The 23,627-nt window shown below is 55.6% G+C and overlaps 2 protein-coding genes across 2 annotated transcripts in view; one reads left to right on the top strand and one right to left on the bottom strand.

Moving 5' to 3' along the window:
* Nucleotides 1–595: 595 nt before the first annotated feature.
* On the top strand, nucleotides 596–17,866 carry PLEKHN1 (pleckstrin homology domain containing N1; the record flags this gene model as incomplete). The annotated part of the gene is made up of 14 exons (XM_079326188.1): nucleotides 596–864; nucleotides 2,594–2,687; nucleotides 6,646–6,792; nucleotides 7,352–7,432; nucleotides 8,414–8,501; nucleotides 10,458–10,582; nucleotides 11,471–11,620; nucleotides 11,988–12,068; nucleotides 13,457–13,526; nucleotides 13,672–13,826; nucleotides 14,273–14,452; nucleotides 15,347–15,490; nucleotides 16,916–16,964; nucleotides 17,694–17,866. Exons 1-14 carry the CDS (start codon nucleotides 785–787, stop codon nucleotides 17,864–17,866), a joined length of 1,617 nt encoding a protein of 538 aa, XP_079182314.1. The 5' UTR covers nucleotides 596–784.
* Nucleotides 16,999–23,627, bottom strand: part of INTS11 (integrator complex subunit 11) — a 258,653-nt gene continuing 252,024 nt past the window's right edge. Inside the window, exon 19 of the mRNA XM_079326274.1 lies at nucleotides 16,999–17,010. The gene's annotated coding sequence lies outside the window, so the exon portion shown is untranslated. The remainder of the gene's footprint in view (nucleotides 17,011–23,627) is intronic.

Genomic DNA, 23,627 nt, shown 5'->3' with positions numbered 1-23,627 from the left:
GCCCGCCCCTCCCAGCCCCGGGGCGGGAGCGAGGGGCAGGATCGGCTGCGGGCTCTGCCCACACCCACGGGAAACCGGCGGGGAGAGAGGAGCGGCCGGCGGCGGGAGAGATCCCGGAGAGAGCCCGGAGAGATCCCGGAGAGATCCGGGAGAGAGCCCGGAGAGACCCCGGAGAGATCCCGGAGAGATCCGGGAGGGAACTCAGAGAGATCCCGGAGAGATCCCGGAGAGACCCCGGAGAAATCTCAGAGCGAACCCGGAGAAATACCGGAGAGATCCCGGAGCGATCCCGGAGAAATACCGGAGAGATCCCGGAGAAATCCCAGAGAGATTCCGGAGAAATCCCGGAGGGAACTCAGAGAGATCCCGGAGAAATCCCGGAGAGATCCCGGAGAGACCACGGAGAAATCTCAGAGCGAACCCGGAGAAATACCAGAGAGATCCCGAAGAATTACCAGAGAGATCCCGGAGAAATCCCGGAGGGAACTCAGAGAGATCCCGGAGAAATCCCAGAGCGGATCCAGAGAAATCCCAGAGCGAACCCGGAGCGATCCCGGAGAAATACCAGAGAGATCCCGGAGCGATCCCGGAGAAATCCCAGAGAAAACCCAGAGCGATCCGGGAGAAATCTCAGAGCGAACCCGGAGAGATCCCGGCTCCGCGGGGCGATCCCACAGCGATCCCATAGAGATCCCACAGCGATCCCATAGAAATCCCACAGCAATCCCATAGAAATCCCACAGCAATCCCATAGAAATCCCTGCGATCCCGCAGCGATCCCGGCATGGGGAACATCGCCTGCGTCCCGCAGGCTCCCGGCGGCTTCAGGAGCTCCTTCCGAAGGAAACCCTCGCTGAAGAAAGAGTGAGTACCCGAATTTCCTGGGTTCCCCGAGTTCCCCAAATACCCCGAGTACCCCAATTACCCCCAGTTCCCGCAGTTCCCCGAATTTCCTGGGCTTCCCAAATACCCCGAGTGCTCCAGTTCCCCCGGTTCCCCGAATTTCCTGGGTTCCCCGAGTACCCCAGTTTTCCCAGTTGCCCCAGTTCCCCCCCGGCTCGGGGCTGTATTTCCCGCAGGATCTCTCCCGGGATAGGGGATTTCCCATTTCCCGGCGGTTTGGGGGCTGAAGACCCCGGGATCTGCTCGCCCCAAATCCCTGGGATGGAATTCCCGGAACTCCAGCCCTCGGGAGAAGCGACACCGGGTTTATTTTTGTTTTTTGGAATTAAACTGCCCGCGGTGGGACAAGTGCAGAGCAGCTGATATTCCCAGTTTTCACTCGGGAGTGGTTTTTAATCCGAGTTATGGTGGAAATAAAATTCCCACTCCTCGGGTTTTAAGGAGAAAACCCCAAATCCCAGCACTCTGCTGTAGGATTTGTGTTTGTAAACCCAAAGGACGAGCAGCAGAAAATATCCTTTAGTGAAATCCTTTGGGGATTTGGGTCTGGGCAGTGCTCAGGTCCCAAAATTGATCTTCCAGGGAATTCACTGCAGCTTCCCAGTTTCCCAGTGCTCCCATCAGAGCTGGGAGAGAGCTCTGCAGGGAACCAGGTGATTCCTCATGAACCTGCCAGGCCTGTCTGTGCTGGGTTCAGAGTCAGGGCTGTGCCAAAAAAACCCTAAACTCTGCCAGACTGACTGAAAGGAGACCCCAAAGCGTCCCCTTGGTGTTTTGTGATGCCAGAAATCAGGGGCAAAGCTGAGGAGCTTCTGTGGGGTAGAAGAGAGGGGATCCCTCAGGGAATTTGGGGTAAAAGAGAGGGGATCTCTTGGGGTATTTGAGGTAAAAGAGAGGGGATCCCTCAGGGAATTTGGGGTAAAAGAGAGGGGATCTCTTGGGGTATTTGAGGTAAAAGAGAGAGGATCTCTTGGGGTATTTGAGGTAAAAGAGAGGGGATCTCTTGGGGTATTTGAGGTAAAAGAGAAGGGATCTCTTGGGGTATTTGGGGTAAAAGAGAGGGGATCCCTTGGTGTATTTGGGGTAAAAGAGAAGGGATCTCTTGGGGTATTTGGGGTGAAAGAGAAGGGATCCCTTGGGGTATTTGGGGTAAAAGAGAGAGGATCTCTTGGGGTATTTGGGGTAAAAGAGAGAGGATCTTTGGGGGTGTTTGGGGTAAAAGAGAGGGGATCTCTTGGGGTATTTGGGATAAAAGAGAGATGATCTTTTTGGGGTATTTGGGCAGAGCTGCTCCTGTCCCACTGACTCCCAGCTCCCCACAGGGATTTTCCTGCTTTTCTGAGGAAGTTCCCAGCACATCCCAGCAGCACCAGTGGCTGCCTGGGACTGGTGCAGGGCTGGGTTTGTGTGCTGCCATGGAAAATCCAGGCCCTGTGCTGGTTTAGGGGCACAGATGAGCCAAGCTGATCTGTTCAGAAGCAGGAAAATCCCAATAAATGCAGCAAATCCCATCCTGGTTCTCCCAGGCCTTGCCTGGGCTGGGATGACTCGAAAGCCCGTGACAAATTTCTTGTTTGGTGTCCTGACTTCCTTATTTCTGGGAGGATTCATCATGCCTCATCCTGGATCTGTTTTTCCATGTGTATTTTATTTTAATTTTTTTTTTCTTTCCTTCCCTCTGTAAACAAAGTGGCAAGAAAAAGCTGCCCAGCTTTTTTGGGGTCGATGGAAGCCAGGAGAGGGACACAAGCACGGATAAAATCCTGCAGTACATTCCAGCAAAGGCAAGTTCCAGCAGCTCCAGCCCCCTCCCCACTGCTCCAGGGGTTATTCCCACCCACCCCGAGTGCAGACATATGTGGGATATGGGACATGGGGACAGGGGGATATGGGATTTGGGGATATGGGGATGTGGGATATGGGATATGGGGACAGGGGGACATGGGGATATGGGATGTGGGGATATGGGGACAGGGGGATATGGGGACATGGGATATGGGGATATGGGATATAGGGACATGGGGATATGGGGATATGGGATATAGGGAGAGGGGGATATGGGGATTTGGGATATGGGGATGTGGGGACAGGGGGATATGGGATGTGGGTTATGGGGATATGGGGACATGGGGATTTGGGATGTGTGAATTTGGGGATGTGGGAATATGGGGACATGGGAATTTGGGGATATGGGGATTGGATCTGTGGGGATGTGGGGATATGGGATGTGTGGATATGGGGATATGGGGACAGGGGAATATGGGATGTGGGTTATGGGGATATGGGGACATGGGGATTTGGGATGTGTGAATTTGGGGATGTGGGAATATGGGGACATGGGAATTTGGGGATATGGGATTTGGGGATATGGGGATTGGGTCTGTGGGGATGTGGGGATATGGGATGTGTGGATATGGGGACATGGGGATTTGGGATGTGTGAATTTGGGGATGTGGGAATATGGGGACATGGGAATTTGGGGATATGGGATGTGGGGATATGGGGATTGGATCTGTGGGGATGTGGGGATATGGGATGTGTGGATATGGGGATATGGGGATTTGGGATATGGGGACAGGGGAATATGGGATGTGGGGATTTGGGATGTGGGGACATGGGGACATGGGATATGGGGACATGTGGATTGGGGATATGGGGATGTGGGATATGGGGTTATAGGGACAGGGAGATATGGGGATGTGGGATATGGGATGTGGGGATGTGTGGATATGGGGATATGGGATGTGAGGATATGGGGACTGGGGATATGGGGATATGGGGATTGGGGATAAGGGGACTGGGTCTGTGGGGATATGGGGATATGGAACATGGGTTATGAGGACATGGGGACATGTCCCCACCCTTTGCTCTGGGTTCTTGGTTTCTGGGTCGCCTGTGAGGGAAGGGACGAGCCAGGTGAGCTGAGTGGGATGATTCATTCCCACGCTGCAGGGAGAGCAGCAGCAGAGCCTGGGAAGGGAAGCAGGAAGGGCAGGGCTGCCCCAGGCACGGCCCAGCCCCTGCCCACATGGCCCTGTTCCCATTCCCAGCGCTGCACTGGGAGCCCCCGGGGGTCCTGCTGGGTGGGCCAGGGCTGGGCTGGGGTTTTGGGAAGGTTTGGGCTGTGCTGGGGAGGGGAAGGGGAAACTGAGGCACGGCAGAGGCAATTCCAGGGAAGGACCCTGTGGGAATCAGCTGGGTGCAAAGGGAGCAGGCAGCAGGTCCCAGCTGGGTGCTGGATATTGCCTGGATGGGCTCTCAGTGCCAGGGGATCCTGGGGAAGGAATCCCTGGGATCTCTCCAGGGACAGAAGGAAAGAGGGGGAGCAGAATCTTAGTGGGCAGAGGGGATGCAAACTCCAGCTCCCCATGGCCTGGAGGATTCCTGGGCTCTGCCCCTCTGCCCTGCTGTGTTTTTGGCAGAGCTGCCAGCACAGGGAAACCTCCCAGGAGGTGGCATTGCCATCCCTGCCCCCATTCCCAGAGCTCCCAGGCACAGCCAGGGGGGGATGTGCCCCCCGAGCTGCTCATTTGGGGCTTTTCCCATGGAACAGCAGCTCCCAGAGCCCCGGGGCAGGAGCTGAGCTCTTCCTGCTGCTGAGGAACCCGTTCTGCCTGTAGGATGGGAACATGTCAGGGCTGCTGCAGCTCCCCGAGCCCGGCAGCAGCTCCGGGGATGGGCAGGGCCTGGGAGGCACCGGGATAACGGGATTGGGCTGGGCTGGGGCTGCAGGAGCCCGGGCTGGGCACAGTTCCAGAGGGAGGGAACGCTCCAGACCCCTTCAGCTTCGCCTGAGGCAGCCCATGGCTCAGGAGCTGGAAGGGCAGCAGGTTTCAGGGATGTGACCCCATTTTCCCATCTCCCATCTCACTGCCACCCCCCAGCCTTGCTTGGGAGAGGGAAATATTCCATTTATTCCTTGCCACAGCAGTGGAAGCTCTGCCTCTCCCTCTGGAAGCTTTTCCCAGCCCTGCTGTTGCATTCCCAGCTCCCAAATTGCTTTTTTCCTCTCTGTGCCTCGTTCATCCCTGGGAATTTTGGCTGCCACGTCCCAGGCAGCAGCAGCTGCTGGTGCTGCTGCAGCTCCTTATCTCTGTGCCCAGGATTTTATCACTTCACCCTCTCCCCACTCCCAGGTGCTGCTGGTGCCTTATCCAAGCTGTGTTTTGTTATTGCTGCACCCGTGACCAGCTGCTCTTTGCTCTGCTTTTGTGACACAAATACAATTTCCCTACACTCAGTGTGTTCCCTAAATTCTGCTCCATGGCTGGGGAACTGGGGGGAGGATTTCAGCAGGAAGGGGTTAACTGGTGTCCTAAAAACAGCAACCCAAATTCAGGGAGGCCCTGGAGGGAGCCCTGAGCTCTGCAGGTGAAAAGGTCCTGACTGATTTTGGCTCCTGTTCCCAGTTCACAGCTCCATTTCCAGCTCCATTCCCAGTTCCCCATCTCCATTCCCAGCTCCCCATCTCCATTCCCATCCCCATTTCCAGTTCTCCATTTCCATTCCCATCTCCATTCCCAGTTCCCCATCCCCATTCCCAGTTCCCCAGCCCCATTCCTATCTCCATTCCCAGTTCCCCATCCCCATTCCCAGTTCCCCAGCCCCATTCCTATCTCCATTCCCAGTTCCCCATCCCCATTCCCAGTTCCCCAGCCCCATTCCCATCTCCATTCCCAGTTCCCCAGCCCCATTCCCATCTCCATTCCCAGTTCCCCATCCCCATTCCCAGTTTCCCAGACCCATTCCCATCTCCATTCCCAGTTCCCCATTCCCAGTTGCCCAGCCCCATTCCCATCCCCATTCCCAGTTGCCCAGCCCCATTCCCATCTCCATTCCCAGTTCCCCAGCCCCATTCCCATCTCCATTCCCAGTTCCCCAGCTCCTCTCCCCCAGTGTCAGAGCAGGGCTGACCCCATAGCACAGGGCTGAGTCACAGAGGGGCCCCAGGACAGGGCTGGGAATGTCCAGTCCCTGCCAGTCCCTCAGCCCATCCATCACAGGCACCTGCAGCTGTCCCTGCAGGGGCAGCAGGAATGGGATGAATGAATTCCCAAAGTCTGCACCCCAAACCTCCCCCACCCACCAGAATGAATCCCCAAGATCTGCACCCCAAACCTCCCATACCCACCCAGAATGAATCCCCAAGATCTGCACCCCAAACCTCCCCCACCCACCAGAATGAATCCCCAGGGTCTCCCCAAACCTCCCCCACCCACCAGAATGAATCCCCAGGGTCTCCCCAAACCTCCCCCACCCACCAGAATGAATCCCCAGGGTCTCCCCAAACCTCCCCCACCCACCCAGAATGAATCCCCAGGGTCTCCCCAAACCTCCCCCACCCACCCAGAATGAATCCCCAGGGTCTCCCCAAACCTCCCCCACCCACCCAGAATGAATCCCCAGGGTCCCCCCAAACCTCCCCCACCCACCCAGAATGAATCCCCAGGGTCTCCCCAAACCTCCCCCACCCACCCAGCACGAATCCCCAGGTCTGCACCCCTGGCAGGCACACTCAGGGGTGGTTTGGGACACCCTCAAACTGAGATGTGTCCCTGTCCCCCCTCTTTCCCAGCCCAGACCCTCCAGCTGTAGGTCAGGGTCTGTCCCATCCCTGGCCCCATGTTGGCAAGGAGACCCCACAACAAACAGCCCATCCTGGGCACCTCTCCCAGGAACCCTGCTGGGAATATTGTCCTGGCACTGCCCCTGATCTCTTCTCCCCCTGTTTCCTCTCTGCAGATTATTCAGAAACAGGAAAACCAGAAGGAAAACTTGGACCAGAGGTTCCCCAGCCTGTTCAAGAAGGGTCGAAGGAAAACGATCGTCAGGAATTTGGGCAAGATGATTTATTACTCCAAGGTCAAGTTTAAGTTCCAGCACTGCCAGGTAAAGCTGGGGCTCCTCTTTGTGGGGGTTTCTCTGTCCAGGGGTAATTCTGAGAAATGGGATCATGGAGAGTTCCACATCCCTGTGGGCACCTGGGAAGGGCCATAAGCACAGAGTGGCCCTTGGAGATTTTCCATGCAGGAATCAGCCTGGGATGCAGAGGGAGGGTGGGAAATAATCCCAAAGGTGCCTGAGACGACCCCAAAGGTGTCCTGAGATGGCCCCAAATGTGCCTGAGACGGCCCCAAAAGTTCCTGAGATGACCCCAAAGGTGCCTGAGACGGCCCCAAAGGTTCCTGAGATGGTCCCGAAGGTGCCTGAGATGACCCCAAAGGTGCCTGAGATGGTCCCAAATGTACCTGAGATAATCCCAAAGGTGCCTGAGATGGCCCCAAAGGTGCCTGAGATGGCCCCAAAGGTGCCTGAGATGGCCCCAAAGGTGCCTGAGATGGCCCCAAAGGTATCCTGAGACAGACCCAAAGGTGCCTGAGATGGCCCCAAAGGTTCCTGTGATGACCCCAAAGGTTCCTGAGATGACCCCAAGGTCTCCCTTCTGCAGGAGATCAACAGCTGCTTCCTGGAGCTCTTCCAGTCCTACCTGTACTTCCAGTCCTCGGCTCCCAATGGTCTCACCTACCAGGTATGGCCTCACCTGGCCCTGCTGGCCTTTGGCAAACCTGGGACATGTCCCCAAGTCCCTTCCTGGGGCATGCCAGACCCCTAAAGGGTGTTTTGTCCCACAAGCTGTCCCTGATAAAGGGCTAAAGGGATTAAGGGACCCCAAGGACAGGCAGCAGCAGGTGGGAGCTGCTCAGGTGTCCTGGAGCCTTGGGAAACCCAAAATCCCCCCAGTCTTGGTGCTTGTGGGGATTTTGGGGAGTTTTCCATCTGCAGGATCCAACTTTAATTACTGTGTGGAAGAGAAACCTCAGCCCCAGGGAGAGCTCTGCTGGCAATCCACTCATGAATCCTTTAACCTGGTGGTGCTGGGGAGCTGCAAATAATGAATGAATGTTCTGCACCTCAGCCAAACAGACCCTGGATGTTCCCTCCCTCCACACACGAGTGAGGAACCAAAGCTGAGCACGTTTGGGAGAGGATTGTAAAATTAGTTCCTCTTGGAAATGATTAATTAACCTTTAGGTGACTTGAGGTTGATGTAAAATATGAATAAAACCTGCCCAGTCACCCCCAAGGCAGCCTGAAACTGAAAACTCCCTCCCCAGGAGACAAACAGCATCTCAAACTCTGCTGGCTTCTGTAGAAACAGCTCCTGAGATTATTAATTGGGGAGGAATTAAGGAATTAATTGCCCCAAGGACCATTAGCATCTTTTAGGGAGCACAAAGTTGTCACCTGTTCCTTTGTCAGAGGGAATCTGAACATCCAGACTCTGGGAATGGGCAGCTCCATTTTCCTTTGGGCTCAATCCCATTTTTTGTCTTTTTCCTGTTGAACCACCGTTGTTCTGCTGAGATTTCTCTAAAAATTGAAAGGAAAAAAAACCCCAAAACGTGGAATATAAAGATATTCCTCAGCGTAGCATTGGGGAATGGTGCAGGATGGAGCCAAAATAACAAAAAAAAATTTAAAATAACCAAAATAACCTCTCCTTCCCCAGGGGCTGCTGCCTCTGAAGGAGCTGCAGGTGCGTGAGCTGGGGGCTGGGCAGGAGCTGGGGCAGCAGGAACACGCTTTCCACATCTCAGGTGGGTCTGGGGGTTGCAGAGCTGGGCAGGGGGGCTGCACCCAGCCCGGGGCACCGGGGGGTTTAGGGAACCCCTTGGAGGGGGGTTGGGTGAGAACAAAGCGCTGCTGACCCGGGGAGGGGCTCTGGGAAGGGGAGGAGAGAAGGACAGGGGAAGGACAGACAGGCAGGGGAAGGACAGACGGACGGGGGAAGGACAGACAGGCAGGGGAAGGACAGACAGACGGGGGAAGGACAGACAGACGGGGGAAGGACAGACAGACGGGGGAAGGACAGACAGATGGGGGAAGGACAGGCAGACAGGCAGGGGAAGGACAGACAGGCAGGATAAGGACAGATGGACAGGGGAAGGACAGACAGGGGAAGGACAGACGGACAGGAAGGACAGGCAGACAGGCAGGGGAAGGACAGGCAGACAGGGGAAGGACAGACAGACAGACAGGGGAAGGACAGACAGACAGGCAGGGGAAGGACAGGCAGGGGAAGGACAGGCAGGAGAAGGACAGACGGACAGGAAGGACAGACAGGCAGGGGAAGGACAGGCAGACAGGCAGGGGAAGGAGCCCAAGGGGTAACCAATGAAACCCGGGAAATATCCTTAAAAATTCACAGACATCCCCCCACAAATTGCTAAAATTTTCCCAAAATTTTCCCCCCAAAAAATCCCCAAAGTTCCCCCAACTCCGACTTCTCCCAGGCGTGTCCCGGGAATTTTTTTCCCTCACTTTCTCTTCCTCCCGGGAACGTGGCAATGGGTGATGCCACGAGGCTGAGGCTCCTGCTCTGGCAGCCTTAATTAGCCGCGCTTAATTAGCGTTTGTTAATGGGTGTGAGGAGCAGCATCGCTGGGACAGGGAAAGCGAGGGAGGAGGAAGCAGAGCCGGGGGCACGTGGATGCCCAGAAAACGCCCCACACCCAAATTGCTGCCGCGGCTTTGGGGTCACCCGGGGGGCGTCCCCACCCCTGCCGGGCTCTCCCTGTTTCCTGCCCTCTTCAAAGGCGCCGGGAGATTTGTTTGTAAATAACGCGGCGATTGGGGCACTAAAGATACCGCGGGCAGGGCAAAGTCCCGCCCGATTATCCGGGATTATCTGGGCACCTCCGTGTCCCTCACATCCTTGTGAGCCTGCAGCCGGCAGGGATCGGGTGGTAAATGATTAATCGCGACATCCCCTCTGCGTGGGGAGGGTGGGGGAGGAAAATAAAAAATTAAAATGAAGCAGCTGTAGGGTTGTTCCTCCTTCTCAGGGGTGTCTACAGTCATTCACGGGTTGGATTGAGGCAGTAAATAAATAAATAAACAAACATTCAGCTGAGAGAGGCAAGGTGGAGCTGGGAGATAAGGGGGGATTTGTGCTGGGACAGTCCCTGCCCCACAGACCCTCCCCACAAACTGCTGGGGGGGTTGAAAGCTGAAATCCAGCCCTGGAGCTCAGGCTTGGCTTTGGGGCTGATTTTGGGGTTTGTCCTTAGCCTGGTTTGGGGTCAAAAAGGGTCTGGGGGTCAGGGCTGGGTGTGTCTGAGAAGGGGCTGGAGCAGTGTGGGGAGGGTGGTGTGACAAGAGGGTGGCAGAAGGGACAGGAAGGGGGTGGCACAAAGGACAGGAACAGGGTGGTGGCAGCAGAGCTTTGGTGTCCCCAACATCCCCTTTGGGGGATGTGCAGAGTGTGACAGCTCTGCCATGGCTAAAGGGTGACAAGGAGGGCTGGAAGGGGGTGGCAGAGGGTGACAGGAAGGGGGTGGCAGCAGAGTTTTGGTGTCCCCAGCACCCCTTTTGGGGGGATGTAGATGGTGGCAGTTCTGCCATGGCTAAAGGGTGGCACAAAGGGCTGGAGGGTGGTGGCAGCAGAGCTCTGGTGTCCCCACACCCCACGAGTGCCCTGCAGCGTGGCAGCTCAGCCTGGTTCCCCATGGATCTGCCATCCCTGCTCCCCTCACCCCCCTGTCCCCCCCCAGGGCCCCTGCTGAACCCCCTGGTCGTGTTCTGCCCCTCGGAGGCCGAGCTCAGGCAGTGGCTTTACCACCTGGAGAAGCAGATCCAGCTCTGTGGAGGGAGCCTGGCCCTGCCCCTGCTGTCCCAGGTGGGTGTCCTGCTCTCACACTGCCATGGATTCCCTCTGAGGGGCTTTCCTGGGGGAAAAAGGTGCAAAAACAGCTTGCAAGAGGTTCTGAGAGCAGCTGGAAGGAAGAGCCACCCACGGGTGCCACCAGCAGCACAACCTGTGTTGTCAGAGTTTGGGTCTGGCTCACAGAAGCTCTCACGCTTTTGGGAGCTTGTGCAACCATCCAGGGCTTGCAAAACATCAGGAGGAGGCTGAAACAGGCCCAGATTTGGGAGATTGTCTCTGCTCTCTGGGGGTGTTTGAATTCCCTCCCCACTGTCACACAGAAATGTCCCTTTGGAGAGGCATTTCCAGCTGCTGTGGTGTCCATCCCCAGTGGAATAGTGACTCCTGCCCAGGTTTATTTATTCTTTCCTGCTCCTGCCACACCACAAAAGTGTCCCCAGGTGGGGACATGGCCTGGCTGGGCACAGGGGGGGCTGGGGTGTCTGTGGGCAGTGTGGGCAGTGTGGTCACTCTGGTCCTTGTGGTCACTCTGTCACTCTGTCCCCAGGCTGGCCCCGTGCCCATGGCAGGCCCCAGGGAGGGGCTGCTGTGGTCACTGTGGTCACTCTGTCACTCTGGTCACTCTGTGGTCACTCTGTGGTCACTCTGTCACTCTGTCCCCAGGCTGGCCCCGTGCCCATGGCCGGCCCCAGGGAGGGGCTGCTGTGGTCACTGTGGTCACTCTGTCACTCTGGTCACTCTGTGGTCACTCTGGTCCTTGTGGTCACTCTGTCACTCTGTCCCCAGGCTGGCCCCGTGCCCATGGCCAGTCCCAGGGAGGGGCTGCTGTGGTCACTGTGGTCACTCTGTCACTCTGGTCACTCTGTGGTCACTGTGGTCACTCTGTCACTCTGTCCCCAGGCTGGCCCCGTGCCCATGGCCGGCCCCAGGGAGGGGCTGCTGTGGTCAGTGCAGAACTTGCCCGTGCAGGACTGGAGAGGGACCCAGCGCCAATCCCTGGGGGAAATCCTGTGTGTGTCCAGGGTAAGGCTGCAGCACCTGCCCTTCCAGGTGAGACACAGGGGAGGGAGAGAGGGATGATGGATGGAATGATCCATGGATGGATGGATGGATGGATGGATGATGAATGATGAATGGATGGATGCATTGATGGATCATGGATCCATGAATGGATGATGAATGATGAATGGATGGATGCGTTGATGGATCCTGACACTTCCCAATTCCATTTCCCAGCCCAGGGAACAGCCTGGCATTCCCAAACCCATCTCTGAGCACAGGGAACCAGCCCAGCAGTTTCCAAACCCATTTCCCAAACCCATTCCCATCCCAGCTGCCCCCTCACCCCGGGCTGTGGCAGAAGCACAAAGCCCAGCCCAGCTCTGAGCCCCAACCCCTCTCCCATCTCCCTCCCCAGGAGCAGCACGAGCGGCTGCTGCTGCTCTACCCCTCCACGCTGGTGATCGTGTCTGAGGAGCCCCACGGCCTCTGCTTCAAGGTGAGACCCTCCCGGGGCACTCTGCACCCCGGGACACCCAGGGCTCCCAGCAGGAACGGGAGGAGGAGGAGGAGGAGGAGGAGGAGGCGGCGGCGCTGCTTTTATTGCTGTCCCTGGGGAGAGCAGGCAATATCATTATTCCATTGTTCGTTATTCCATTGTTATTCCCGGGAGTGAGGGAAAGATTTAATTCCATGGTTGTTCCCAGGAGTGAGGGAATTATTGAATTACTCCCGGGAGTGAGGGAATGATGGAATTCCACTGCTATTCCCGTGCCCGGGCAGAGCTCTCCCCATCCCGGGGCAGCTCTGGGAGGCGTTTTCCAGCAGCTGGGGCACAGCCTGGTTTCGGGAATGTGTTTGCAGCTCCCAGGAACGGGGCTGGGCTCTCCCATGAGCTCATCTCTTTTGAAACCCTAAACCTGCCCCGTGCGAAGTTTCCCTTCCCAGAAGTGTTCCCTTCCCACGGTGCCGGCGCTGATTCACAGCCCGGGACACGGAACCTGCTTTTCCACGGGCGTGTCGGGGCACGGGAGCCTCCTCAGGGGCTGCTTCCCTTCCCCGCAGCCGGGGAGGACAGCCCAGCCCAGTCCTGCGGTGGGAAAAGGGCTGGGATGGGGCTCAACCCAATCCTGCGGTGGGAAAAGGGCTGGGATGGGGCTGGGATGGGGCTCAACCCAATCCTGCGGTGGGAAAAGGGCTGGGATGGGGCTGGGATGGGGCTCAACCCAATCCTGCAGTGGGAAAATGGCTGGGATGGGGCTGGGATGGGGCTGAACCCAATCCTGCAGTGGGAAAAGGGCTGGGATGGAGCTGGGATGGAGCTGAACCCAATCCTGCGGTGGGAAAAGGGCTGGGATGGTGTTGGGATGGAGCTCACCCCAATTTTTCGATGGGAAAAGGGCTGAGATGGTGTTGGGATGGAGCTCACCCCAATTTTTCGATGGGAAAAGGGCTGAGATGGTGTTGGGATGGAGCTCACCCCAATTTTTGGATGGGAAAAGGGCTGGGATGGGGCTGCTGCCCCCATCCCACCCCTCTGCCCCGAGCTGTGTCCCCGATCCCTGCTGACCCCATTCCACCCCTCTGCCCCCCAGTTGTGCCCCCGATCCCTGCTGACCCCATCCCACCCCTCTGCCCCCCAGCTGTGCCCCCTGAGCTCTGCTGACCCCATCCCACCCCTCTGCCCCCCAGCTGTGCCCCCTGAGCTCTGCTGACCCCATCCCACCCCTCTGCCCCCCAGCTGTGCCCCCTGAGCTCTGCTGACCCCATCCCACCCCTCTGCCCCCCAGCTGTGCCCCCTGAGCTCTGCTACCCCATCCCACCCCTCTGCCCCCCAGCTGTGCCCCCTGAGCTCTGCTGACCCCCATCCCACCCCTCTGCCCGCAGGGAGAGCTCCCCCTCAACGCCATCCAGGTGCTTTTCGAGGAGAACGACAAAACCTCCTTCCTGATCGAAGGTGGGTGGAGCTGGCACGGCCACGGGGGGCTCGGGGTGCTGGTGACACCTGCCCCGCTTGGAAATTTGGGATCTCTGTGTGCTCGCGGCCCGGGGTGGGATGGAGCAGGAGCATTCCCGAGGTTTCCTGGGGGATGTTTTCCCAGGCCGGCTGATAAACTCCATCCGAGTGACCTGTCCCAGCTACCAGGATTACCAGGAGTGGCTGTACTGCCTGAAAACGGCGCAGTTCCGAAACGCTGACTCCTCCCTGTCGGGCTCCGAGAGCTTCTCGGGCTGCAGGCGGCCACACCCCGGCCAGGTCAGGGGCTGAGCCTGGGGAGGGGACACGGGGCTGTCCCCTGTGTGTGACACCGCGGTGACACAGCCGCAGAGCCCTGGGAATTGTTTAAAGCGCTGCACGGGCATCAAATTCCTTCAAAGGCAGAGGGTGGGCACGGCCAGGGCATGTCCCCAAGGCTGTCCCTGTCGCCAAGGCCATCCCTGTCCCCAAAGCTGTCCCTGTCCCAAAGGTTGTCCCTGTCCCCAAGTCTATCCCTGTCCCCAAGGCCATTCCTGTCCCCAAGGCTGTCCCTGTCCCAAAGTCTGTCCCTGTTCCCAAGGCCATTCCTGTCCCCAGGGCCATTCCTGTCCCCAAGGCTGTCCCTGTCCCAAGGCTGTCCCTGTCCCCAGGGCCATTCCTGTCCCCATGGCTGTCCCTGTCCCCAAGGCCATTCCTGTCCCAAGGCTGTCCCTGTCCCCCTGCAGGTCACCAGCAGTGGGAGGGGCTCTCTCAGCTCGGACGGCCGGACCAGCTCCTGGGCGTCCGGAGGCAGAGTGACCACGCTGACCCAGCTGTCCCAGGCCAGTGGCTCTCTGCCTGAGGGCCACTCCTTGCTGCCCCCCCACCAGGAGCCCCTCTCCCCTGGCTACTCCCAGCCTCTGCATGTAAGTGAGCCCCAAAAAATCCTGGGGTGCTGTGGGGATCCCCTGGGATGGGCTGGGCGCTGCCTGTGGGGCTGGGGGGGGTTTGCTGGGCTTGGGGCAAATCCCTGCTGGGGCCTGGGCTGGTCCTGGCTCAGCTTGGTCAGGGAAAGGCTGCTGAGGGGTCCCAGTGCATCCCAGTCTGGATTCCAGTCCTATCCCAGTCCCATCCCAGTTCTAGTCCCATCCAATCCCAGTCCTAGTTCCAGTCCCTGTGCCATTCCCATTCCTATCCCATCCCATCCCATCCCAGTCCCATTCCCATTCCCATTCCCATTCCCATTCCCATTCCCATTCCCATTCCCATTCCCATTCCCAGTCCCATTCCCATTCCCAGTCCCATGCCCAATCCAGGGCGGCTCCAGGACAATTCCCAAGCCCGGAGCTGTGTATTCCCAGTATCCCAGTACCCCAGTACACCAGTACCCCAGTATCCCAGTACCCCAGTACCCCAGTGTCCCCAGTATCCCAGTATCCCAGTATCCCAGTATCCCCAGTACCCCAGTACCCCAGTATCCCCAGTATCCCCAGTATCCCAGTACCCCAGTACCCCAGTATCCCCAGTATCCCCAGTACCCCAGTACCCCAGTGTCCCCAGTATACCAGTATCCCAGTACCCCAGTGTCCCCAGTATACCAGTATCCCAGTACCCCAGTGTCCCCAGTATCCCAGTATCCCAGTATCCCAGTATCCCCAGTATCCCCAGTATCCCAGTATCCCCAGTATCCCCAGTATCCCCAGTATCCCCAGTATCCCAGTATCCCAGTATCCCCAGTATCCCCAGTATCCCCAGTATCCCCAGTATCCCAGTACCCCAGTATCCCCAGTATCCCCAGTTTCCCTGTCTGTGTGTTGCAGAGCCTGGCCCAGCCCGGCTGGCCCAGCCTGGGGCAGGAGCAGTGCAGGGGCAGCAGCGCCAGCAGAGCCACGGGCAGGAGCAGCACTGGGCAGGAGCCCCAGAGGAGCCTCTGCAGCCTGATCCCCGAGGGCCCCAGAGCTGAGGTGCAGTGCCAGGGCTGCCAGAGCCCTGCCCAGAGTCACCCTATAGAGCATCACCCTGTACAGCATCACCCTATAGAGCATCACCCTGTACAGCATCACCCTATAGAGCATCACCCCAAACAGCATCACCCTGTACAGCATCACCCTATAGAGCATCACCCCATAGAGCATCACCCCAAACAGCATCACCCTGTACAGCATCACCCTATAGAGCATCACCCCATAGAGCATCACCCTGTACAGCATCACCCTATAGAGCATCACCCCATAGAGCATCACCCTGTACAGCATCACCCTATAGAGCATCACCCCATAGAGCATCACCCTGTACAGCATCACCCCATAGAGCATCACCCCAAACAGCATCACCCTGTACAGCATCACCCTATAGAGCATCACCCCATAGAGCATCACCCTGTACAGCATCACCCTATAGAGCATCACCCCATAGAGCATCACCCTGTACAGCATCACCCTGTACAGCATCACCCTATAGAGCATCACCCCATAGAGCATCACCCCATAGAGCATCACCCTATAGAGCATCACCCCAAACAGCATCACCCTGCCCAGCATCACCCTATAGAGCATCACCCTGTACAGCATCACCCTATAGAGCATCACCCTGTACAGCATCACCCTATAGAGCATCACCCCATAGAGCATCACCCTATAGAGCATCACCCCAAACAGCATCACCCTGTACAGCATCACCCCATAGAGCATCACCCCATAGAGCATCACCCCAAACAGCATCACCCTGTACAGCATCACCCTATAGAGCATCACCGTGTACAGCATCACCCCATAGAGCATCACCCTGTACAGCATCACCCTGTACAGCATCACCCCATAGAGCATCACCCTATAGAGCATCACCCTGTACAGCATCACCCTATAGAGCATCACCCCATAGAGCATCACCCCATAGAGCATCACCCTGTACAGCATCACCCCATAGAGCATCACCCCAAACAGCATCACCCTATAGAGCATCACCCCATAGAGCATCACCCTATAGAGCATCACCCCAAACAGCATCACCCTGTACAGCATCACCCCATAGAGCATCACCCTATAGAGCATCACCCCATAGAGCATCACCCTGTACAGCATCACCCTATAGAGCATCACCCCAAACAGCATCACCCTGTACAGCATCACCCTGTACAGCATCACCCTATAGAGCATCACCCCATAGAGCATCACCCCAAACAGCATCACCCTGTACAGCATCACCCTATAGAGCATCACCCCAAACAGCATCACCCTGTACAGCATCACCCCATAGAGCATCACCCCAAACAGCATCACCCTATAGAGCATCACCCCCCACAGCATCACCCCCACAGCATCACCCCCCACAGCACTGTGCCACCCTCCCCTGGCGGTGCCACCCTCACCTACTGTCCCCTCTGTCCCCAGATCCCCTTCCTGCCACAGGAGCACCTGAGCCCTTCGCTGCATCCCCCAGGTGAGACCCCCGGGCTGCACCAGCATCCTCCAGAGCTGGGCTCTGCCCCTCATCCCTCCTTGTCACCTGTCCTGTGTCACCTGTGCCTTGTCACCTGTCCTGTGTCACCTGTGCCATGCTTGTGTCACCTATCCTGTGTCACCTGTGCCTTGTCACCTGTCCTGTGTCACCTGTACCTTGTGATCTGTCCTGTGTGACCTGTCCTGTGTCATCTGTGCCTTGTCACCTGTGCCTTGTCACCTGTCCTGTGTCACCTGTACCTTGTGATCTGTCCTGTGTGACCTGTCCTGTGTCATCTGTGCCTTGTCACCTGTGCCTTGTGACCTGTCCTGTGTCACCTGTCCTGTGTCATCTGTGCCATGCTTGTGTCACCAGTCCTGTGTCACCTGTGTCTGTGTCACCTGTCCTGTACCTGTGTCACCTGTCCCGTGTCACCTGTCCCATACCTGTGTCACTTGTGCCTGTGTCACTTGTCCCATGTGTTTGTCACCTGTCCCGTGCTTGTGTCACCAGTCCTGCGTCACCTGTCCTGTGTCACCTGTCCTGTGTCACCTGTCCTGTACCTTTGTCACCTGTCCCATGTCCCCTGTCCCATACCTGTGTCACCTGTCCTGCCTTCCCCTTTCACCCGAGGAACTCCTCCTTCTGTCCCCCTGTGACTCTCCTCCTCTCCCCCACCCCCGGGCTGTCCCCTGACCCCGTGTCCCCTGTCCCCTGCTGTCCCCTCAGGTGTCCCCTGTCCCTGTCGCGACTCTGTCTCCTCCCACGACTACGCCGAGCTCCAGAGCTTCCAGAGCGACTTCAGCTACGACAACCTGTGGGAGGCCGAGGAGAAGGAGCTGGGGTCCCCCTGCAGCCCCCCAGCCCCTGCCCAGGATCAGTTCCAGGTGTTCCAGGTCTAGGGGCTGCTCCAGGCACGGGAATCGTCGGGTTCTTCCTTCCCTGGGATGGGGAAGAGCCCTGAGCTGCTTCGGGCACAGAAAACACCGGGTTCTTCCTTCCCCGGGAATGGAATAACAAAGGAAGAGCCCTGAGCAGCTTCAGGCACAGAAAACACCGGGTTCTTCCTTTCCTGGGATGGGGAATAACAAAGGAAGAGCCCTGAGCTGCTCCAGGCACAGAAAACACCGGGTTCTTCCTTCCCTGGGATGGGGAATAACAAAGGAAGAGCCCTGAGCTGCTCCAGGCACAAAAACCACCAGGTTCTTCCTTCCTTGGGATGGGAAAGATCCCTGAGTAGCTCCAGGCACAGGAATCACCGGGTTCTTCCCTCCCTTGGATGGGGAATGCAGAGGGAAGAGCCCTGAACTGCTCCAGGCACAGAAAACACCGGGTTCTTCCCTCATTGGGATCAGGGATGAGCCCTGAGCTGCTCCAGGCATAGAAAACACCAGGTTCTTCCTTCCTTGGGATGGGGAAGAGCCCTGAGCAGCTCCAGGCACAGAAATCACCGGGTTCTTCCTTCCTTGGGATGGGGAAGAGCCCTGAGCAGCTCCAGGGCTCCAGTTCCTGCCCCAACCCGGCTGTGGGGCAGAGCAGGGCAGCTCCAGGCTCTGGGGGGCTGCAGGAACAGCTCAGGGAGAGCTGAGCCCCCTGAAAATCCAGCAGCCAAAAGGGCCAGGCTCCCTCAGCTGGGAGGGACTCAGTGCCAAAAGCCAAAATCCTGCCCGGATTTGTGGGATTTGTGGGGTTCCTTCACAGCAGAGCCCTCAGCTGCTGCCTCTGAGCATCCCCTGGGAGCTGCCAAAGCTTCCCCCAGTGAGCTCTGGAGGCTGCAGGGGGGCCCAGGGGGGTTCCTGTCCTGGCACACGAGGGTGGCAGGGATGATTGTGCTGCCAGGATTGTCCTGAAAAACCAGAGGCTCCCAGGATTGTCCTCCTGGAAAACCAGAGGCTCCAGAATAGTCCTTCTGCAACACCAGAGGCTCCCAGGATTGTCCTCCTGGAAAACCAGAGGCTCTCAGTATTGTCCTGCAGGCCCAGAATTGTCCTTCTGCAAGCCCAGAGCCTCCCAGGATTGTCCTGCAAACCCAGAATTGTCCTCCTGGAAAACCAGAGGCTCCCAGGATTGTCCTGCAAACCCAGAATTGTCCTCCTGCTTGACCAGAGGCTCCCAGGATTGTCCTGCAAACCCAGAATTGTCCTCCTGCTTGACCAGAGGCTCCCAGGATTGTCCTCTTCCTCACAGAATTGTCCTGCAAGCCCAGGATTGTCCTTCTGCAAAACCAGAGGCTCCAGAATAGTCATTCTGCAACACCAGAGGCTCCCAGCATTGTCCTTCTGCAAAATCAGAAGCTCTCAGAATTGTCCTGCAAGCCCAGAATTGTCCTTCTGCAAAACCAGGGACTCCCAGAATTGTCCTTCTGCAGGACCAGAGGCTTCTAGGATTGTCCTCCTGCTCTCAGGATTGTCCTCCTGAAAAACCAGAGGCTTCTAGGATTGTCCTCTTGCTCTCAGGATTGTCCTCCTGAAAAACCAGAGCTTCCCAGAATAGTCATTCTGCAACACCAGAGGCTCTCAGGATTGTCCTGCAAGAGCAGAATTGTCCTCCTGAAAAACCAGAGACGCTCAGGACTGTCCTCCTAAAAAACCAGAGGCTCCCAGGATTGTCCTCCTGAAATAAACAGGAGCCACCAGAATTGTCCTGCAGGCCCAGAATTGTCCTTCTGAGAAACCACAGGATTGCCCTGCTGCAGACAGAAGGTGGAAGGATATTAAAAAAAAAAACCTCAACCCAACCAGATCTGAGCTCGGTGGGATTTTATTTCCTTTCCACTTTATGCCAGGAAATTTCCTTACTGCCAGCAAAAATGCCACGGGTGATCTGTGCTCCCTGAGCTCTGCCCTGCAGGGGAACCCCCCAAAATTCCCCTCAGGGGTCCCTCCTTCCCTCCAAGGAGAAAAAAATAATAAATGAATTCCTCAGAGGAGAAAGTTCCAGAGGGGCTGGGATGTCCCTGATGTCCCCTCCGGAGCCAGCACAGGACACAAACAAGGGACAGAGTCTCAGGGTTATTTTCCTTTATTTTTATTTTCCTTTATTCTTATTTTCCTTTAGAAGATCAGCAGCAAACCCGAATATTTTCACCTCAGTCCTCAACTTTTGCTGCAAATCGAGCAGAGCAGCAAAACCTGTGCTCTGCTTCTTTCCTCTGGTGCAGCCACAACGATTTGTACTTGAATATTTCCACTTGTATTTTTGGGGGTTTTTTTTATCTTCGGGAGGCATCCAGCAAAGTTTACATGTAAAGTCTGGGTGGGTTGTGTGTATTTAAATGTAAATGTGTTTAATTTTCTGTAAAACGAGCACACCCAGGAGGGTGTGGGTTCTTTTGTGTTTTGTTTTTTCTCAGGTTTGCTCTGTTTTGGGGAGGATTTGTACCTGAAAACCCCCCAAAATATCCAATTTATTCCGAGTATTCTTACTCAAAGGTACTGCCGTGCCCCCGAGTGAACACTTTGGGGGTGACCATTTTAAAAATAAAAATAAAATAATATTTTAATTGACTTGCAGCAGCAATGATCAAAGGGGGAGAGACCCTCCCTGCCGATATTGAATTTCCCTCTGGATTTCTGGAAGATTGGACAATTCCAGTGCCCCTCCCCGGGATCATTTCCCTCTCTCTGCTTGGGTGGAGGTGAATTTTTACTGAATTTTCCTCTCCAGGAGAATTTCCTGAGCATCTCCTGTTTTATCCTTAATCCTTGACCAAATTCTCCCCGTGTTTTGTCAGGACCTGGGTTTGGGTTTTTCTTATTCAGGTGCTGCTCCAGGTGGATTTTTTGCTGTAAAAATTCCCCTAATTTCTGCTTTTCCCCAACAGCAGACTCAGGATTTAAAAATCGGTTTATTTAGAGCTGGAAATTGCAAACAAAAACCACAAAACCTCTTCAACCCCGAGCACTGAGCCCTCCTTGGATTTCTCTCCGCCCTCTGATTTTTAAACCACAATTCCAAACTTTTTTTTTTTTCCCCCTCAAATAATAAACACCAAAATTTAGGGGGAAATTTAAAATAATCAGTAAAAAGCAGAGCTTGCAACGCGCTCTGTGTAGCAAAAATCAGCCTGGTCCTGATAATAAAGGTAATTTTTATTATTTTGGTGACGATTTTTGGGTTCGGGAATTTCTTCCGTGCTGAAATTTGGGAAGGATCTGTCGGTCCCTCCCTTCCCGAGGGTGTCGGGGCTGATCAGCAACTCCCCGAACGCCCGGTGGGTGGGAGAATCCTCCCGAAAATTCGGCTCCAAGCGGAGCGGCTGCGACTCCTCCCTCTGCTCCGCGGGGCTGGCGCAGCCAAAAAAACCCCAAACCCCGAAAAAGCGCGACTCGGACCCCAAAAACCCCGAAAAAACATGATTCAAACCTCCCAAAAACCCCGAAAAAGCGCGACTCAGACCCCAAAAATCCCCAAAAAACACAGCTCAGACCCCAAAAACCCCGAAAAAACACAATTCGAACCTCCCAAAACCCCGAAAAACCGCGACTCAGACCCCAAAAAACCCCGAAAAAACATGATTCAAACCTCCCAAAACCCCAAAAAAGCGCGACTCGGACCCCAAAAAACACAGCTCAGACCCCAAAAACCCCGAAAAAACACAATTCAAACCTCCCAAAAACCCAGAAAAACCACAATTCAAACCCCCAAAATCCCCGAAAAAACATAATTCAAACCCCCCAAAACCCCGAAAAACCTCGACTCAGACCCCCAAAAACCCCGAAAAAACATGATTCAAACCTCCCAAAACCCCGAAAAAGCGCGACTCGGACTCCAAAAGACCCGAAAAAACATAATTCAAACCTCCCAAAACCCCGAAAACCGCGAATCAGACCCCAAAAAACCCGAAAAACCGCGACTCGGACACCAAAAACCACGAAAAACCACAATTCAAACACCCCAAAATCCCCAAAACACCACAATTCAAACCTCCCGAAACCCCGAAAAACCGCGACTCGGACCCCAAAAACCCCGAAAAAACACAATTCAAACCCCCAAAATCCCCGAAAAACCGCAATTCAAACACCCCAAAAACCCCGGAAAACCACAATTCAAACCACCAAAATCCCCCAAAAAACACAATTCAAACCTCCTGAAACCCCGAAAAATCCCAACTCAAACCCCCAAAACCCTGAAAAATCCCCAAACCCCTGAAAAACTCAAACCCAAAAACCCCGAAAAATCCTAACTCAAACCCAAAACCCCGAAAACACCCCAAACCCCTGAAAAACAAAAATCCAAACACCCCGAAAAATCCTAACTCAAACCCCCAAAGCCCCGAAAAACCCCAACTCAGACCCCAAAAACCCCAACTCAAACCCCAAAACCCCGAAAAACTGCAGAAATTCCCATGGGAATTGTTCTGGTTTCAGCACCCGGAGGTGAAGGAAAAAATTGAAGGGAAAATCAGAGTGAAGGAAAAATCAGAATAAAGGAAAATTGAGGTGAAGGGAAAATCAGAGTGCAGGAAAAATCGGAGTGAAAGAAAAATGAGAATGAAGGAGAAAAATCAGAGTGAAGGGGAAAAAAAACACAATGGAGAAAAATTAGAGTGAAGGAAAGATCTGAATGAAGGGAAAATGAGAATGAAGGAAAAAAAAAAATCAGAGTGAAGGGAAAATTAGAAAATTTTTCTCCCCAAAATTCTCCTCCTGGCAATTAATTCTCCTCCTGGAAATTCTCCTCCTGGGGAACCCAGAGCTCCTCTGACAGACAGAAGGGAGGACACGGGAGTAATAAATGAGATAAAACTTTATTAGAAGCTTCCAGCACATTCCACCTGCTCTCCTCCTCCACAGAAACCTTCTCCATGTTCAGGGGGGTGCAGAGCCCACCCATCCCAAATTCCCAAATCTCACTGTGCCCCTGTCCATCCCAAATTCCCAAATCTCACTGTGCCCCATCCCAAATTCCCAAATTTCACTGTGCCCCTGTCCATCACAAATTCCTAAATCTCACTGTGCTCCATCCCAAATTCCCAAATCTCACTGTGCCCCAGTCCATCCCAAATTCCCAAATCTCACTGTGCCCCATCCCAAATTCCCAAATTTCACTGTGCCCCTGTCCATCACAAATTCCTAAATCTCACTGTGCTCCATCCCAAATTCCCAAATCTCACTGTGCCCCTGTCCATCCCAAATTCCCAAATCTCACTGTGCCCCATCCCAAATTCCCAGACCTCACTGTGCCCCATCCCAAATTCCCAAATCTGAATAATTTCATTTTCCCCCCACTTTTCCATCCCAGACCCCCTCGTGCCTTCCCCACTTTGCCTCTCCAGGACGGGAGGCACAAAATGAAAATAAATCAAATATTTCCTTTCCCTCCCACACCCTTCCCGCTCCTCTCCTCTCCTCTTTCCTGGCGCTTCCCGAGCTCAGCCCCTTTTCCCTCCGCCCTTCCCACCCTGTCCTTGTCCCCCGGGATGGGGACGTGTCCCCAGGGTGGCTCTGGCAGAAACTTTATCCCTGAGCCGAGCTGGGATTTCTCGGGAGCGAAACCCGAGAGGATTTGAGCGGTCACGGAGCGCTGGGCTGTGCCAAGACAATTTCCATCCCCGCAAAACCCAGCCCAGGCTTAGCCCAGCCCAGCTTAGCCAAGCTCTTCCTAAAGCTCTCTTATCCTCCTTCACACCTATCCCGGATTTTTTTTGTTTTATTTTGGGGT

Source organism: Erithacus rubecula (assembly GCF_903797595.1).
Source record: "Erithacus rubecula genome assembly, chromosome: 24".
Lineage (NCBI taxonomy): Eukaryota > Metazoa > Chordata > Aves > Passeriformes > Muscicapidae > Erithacus > Erithacus rubecula.
This window is presented reverse-complemented; position numbering and strand designations above follow the sequence as displayed.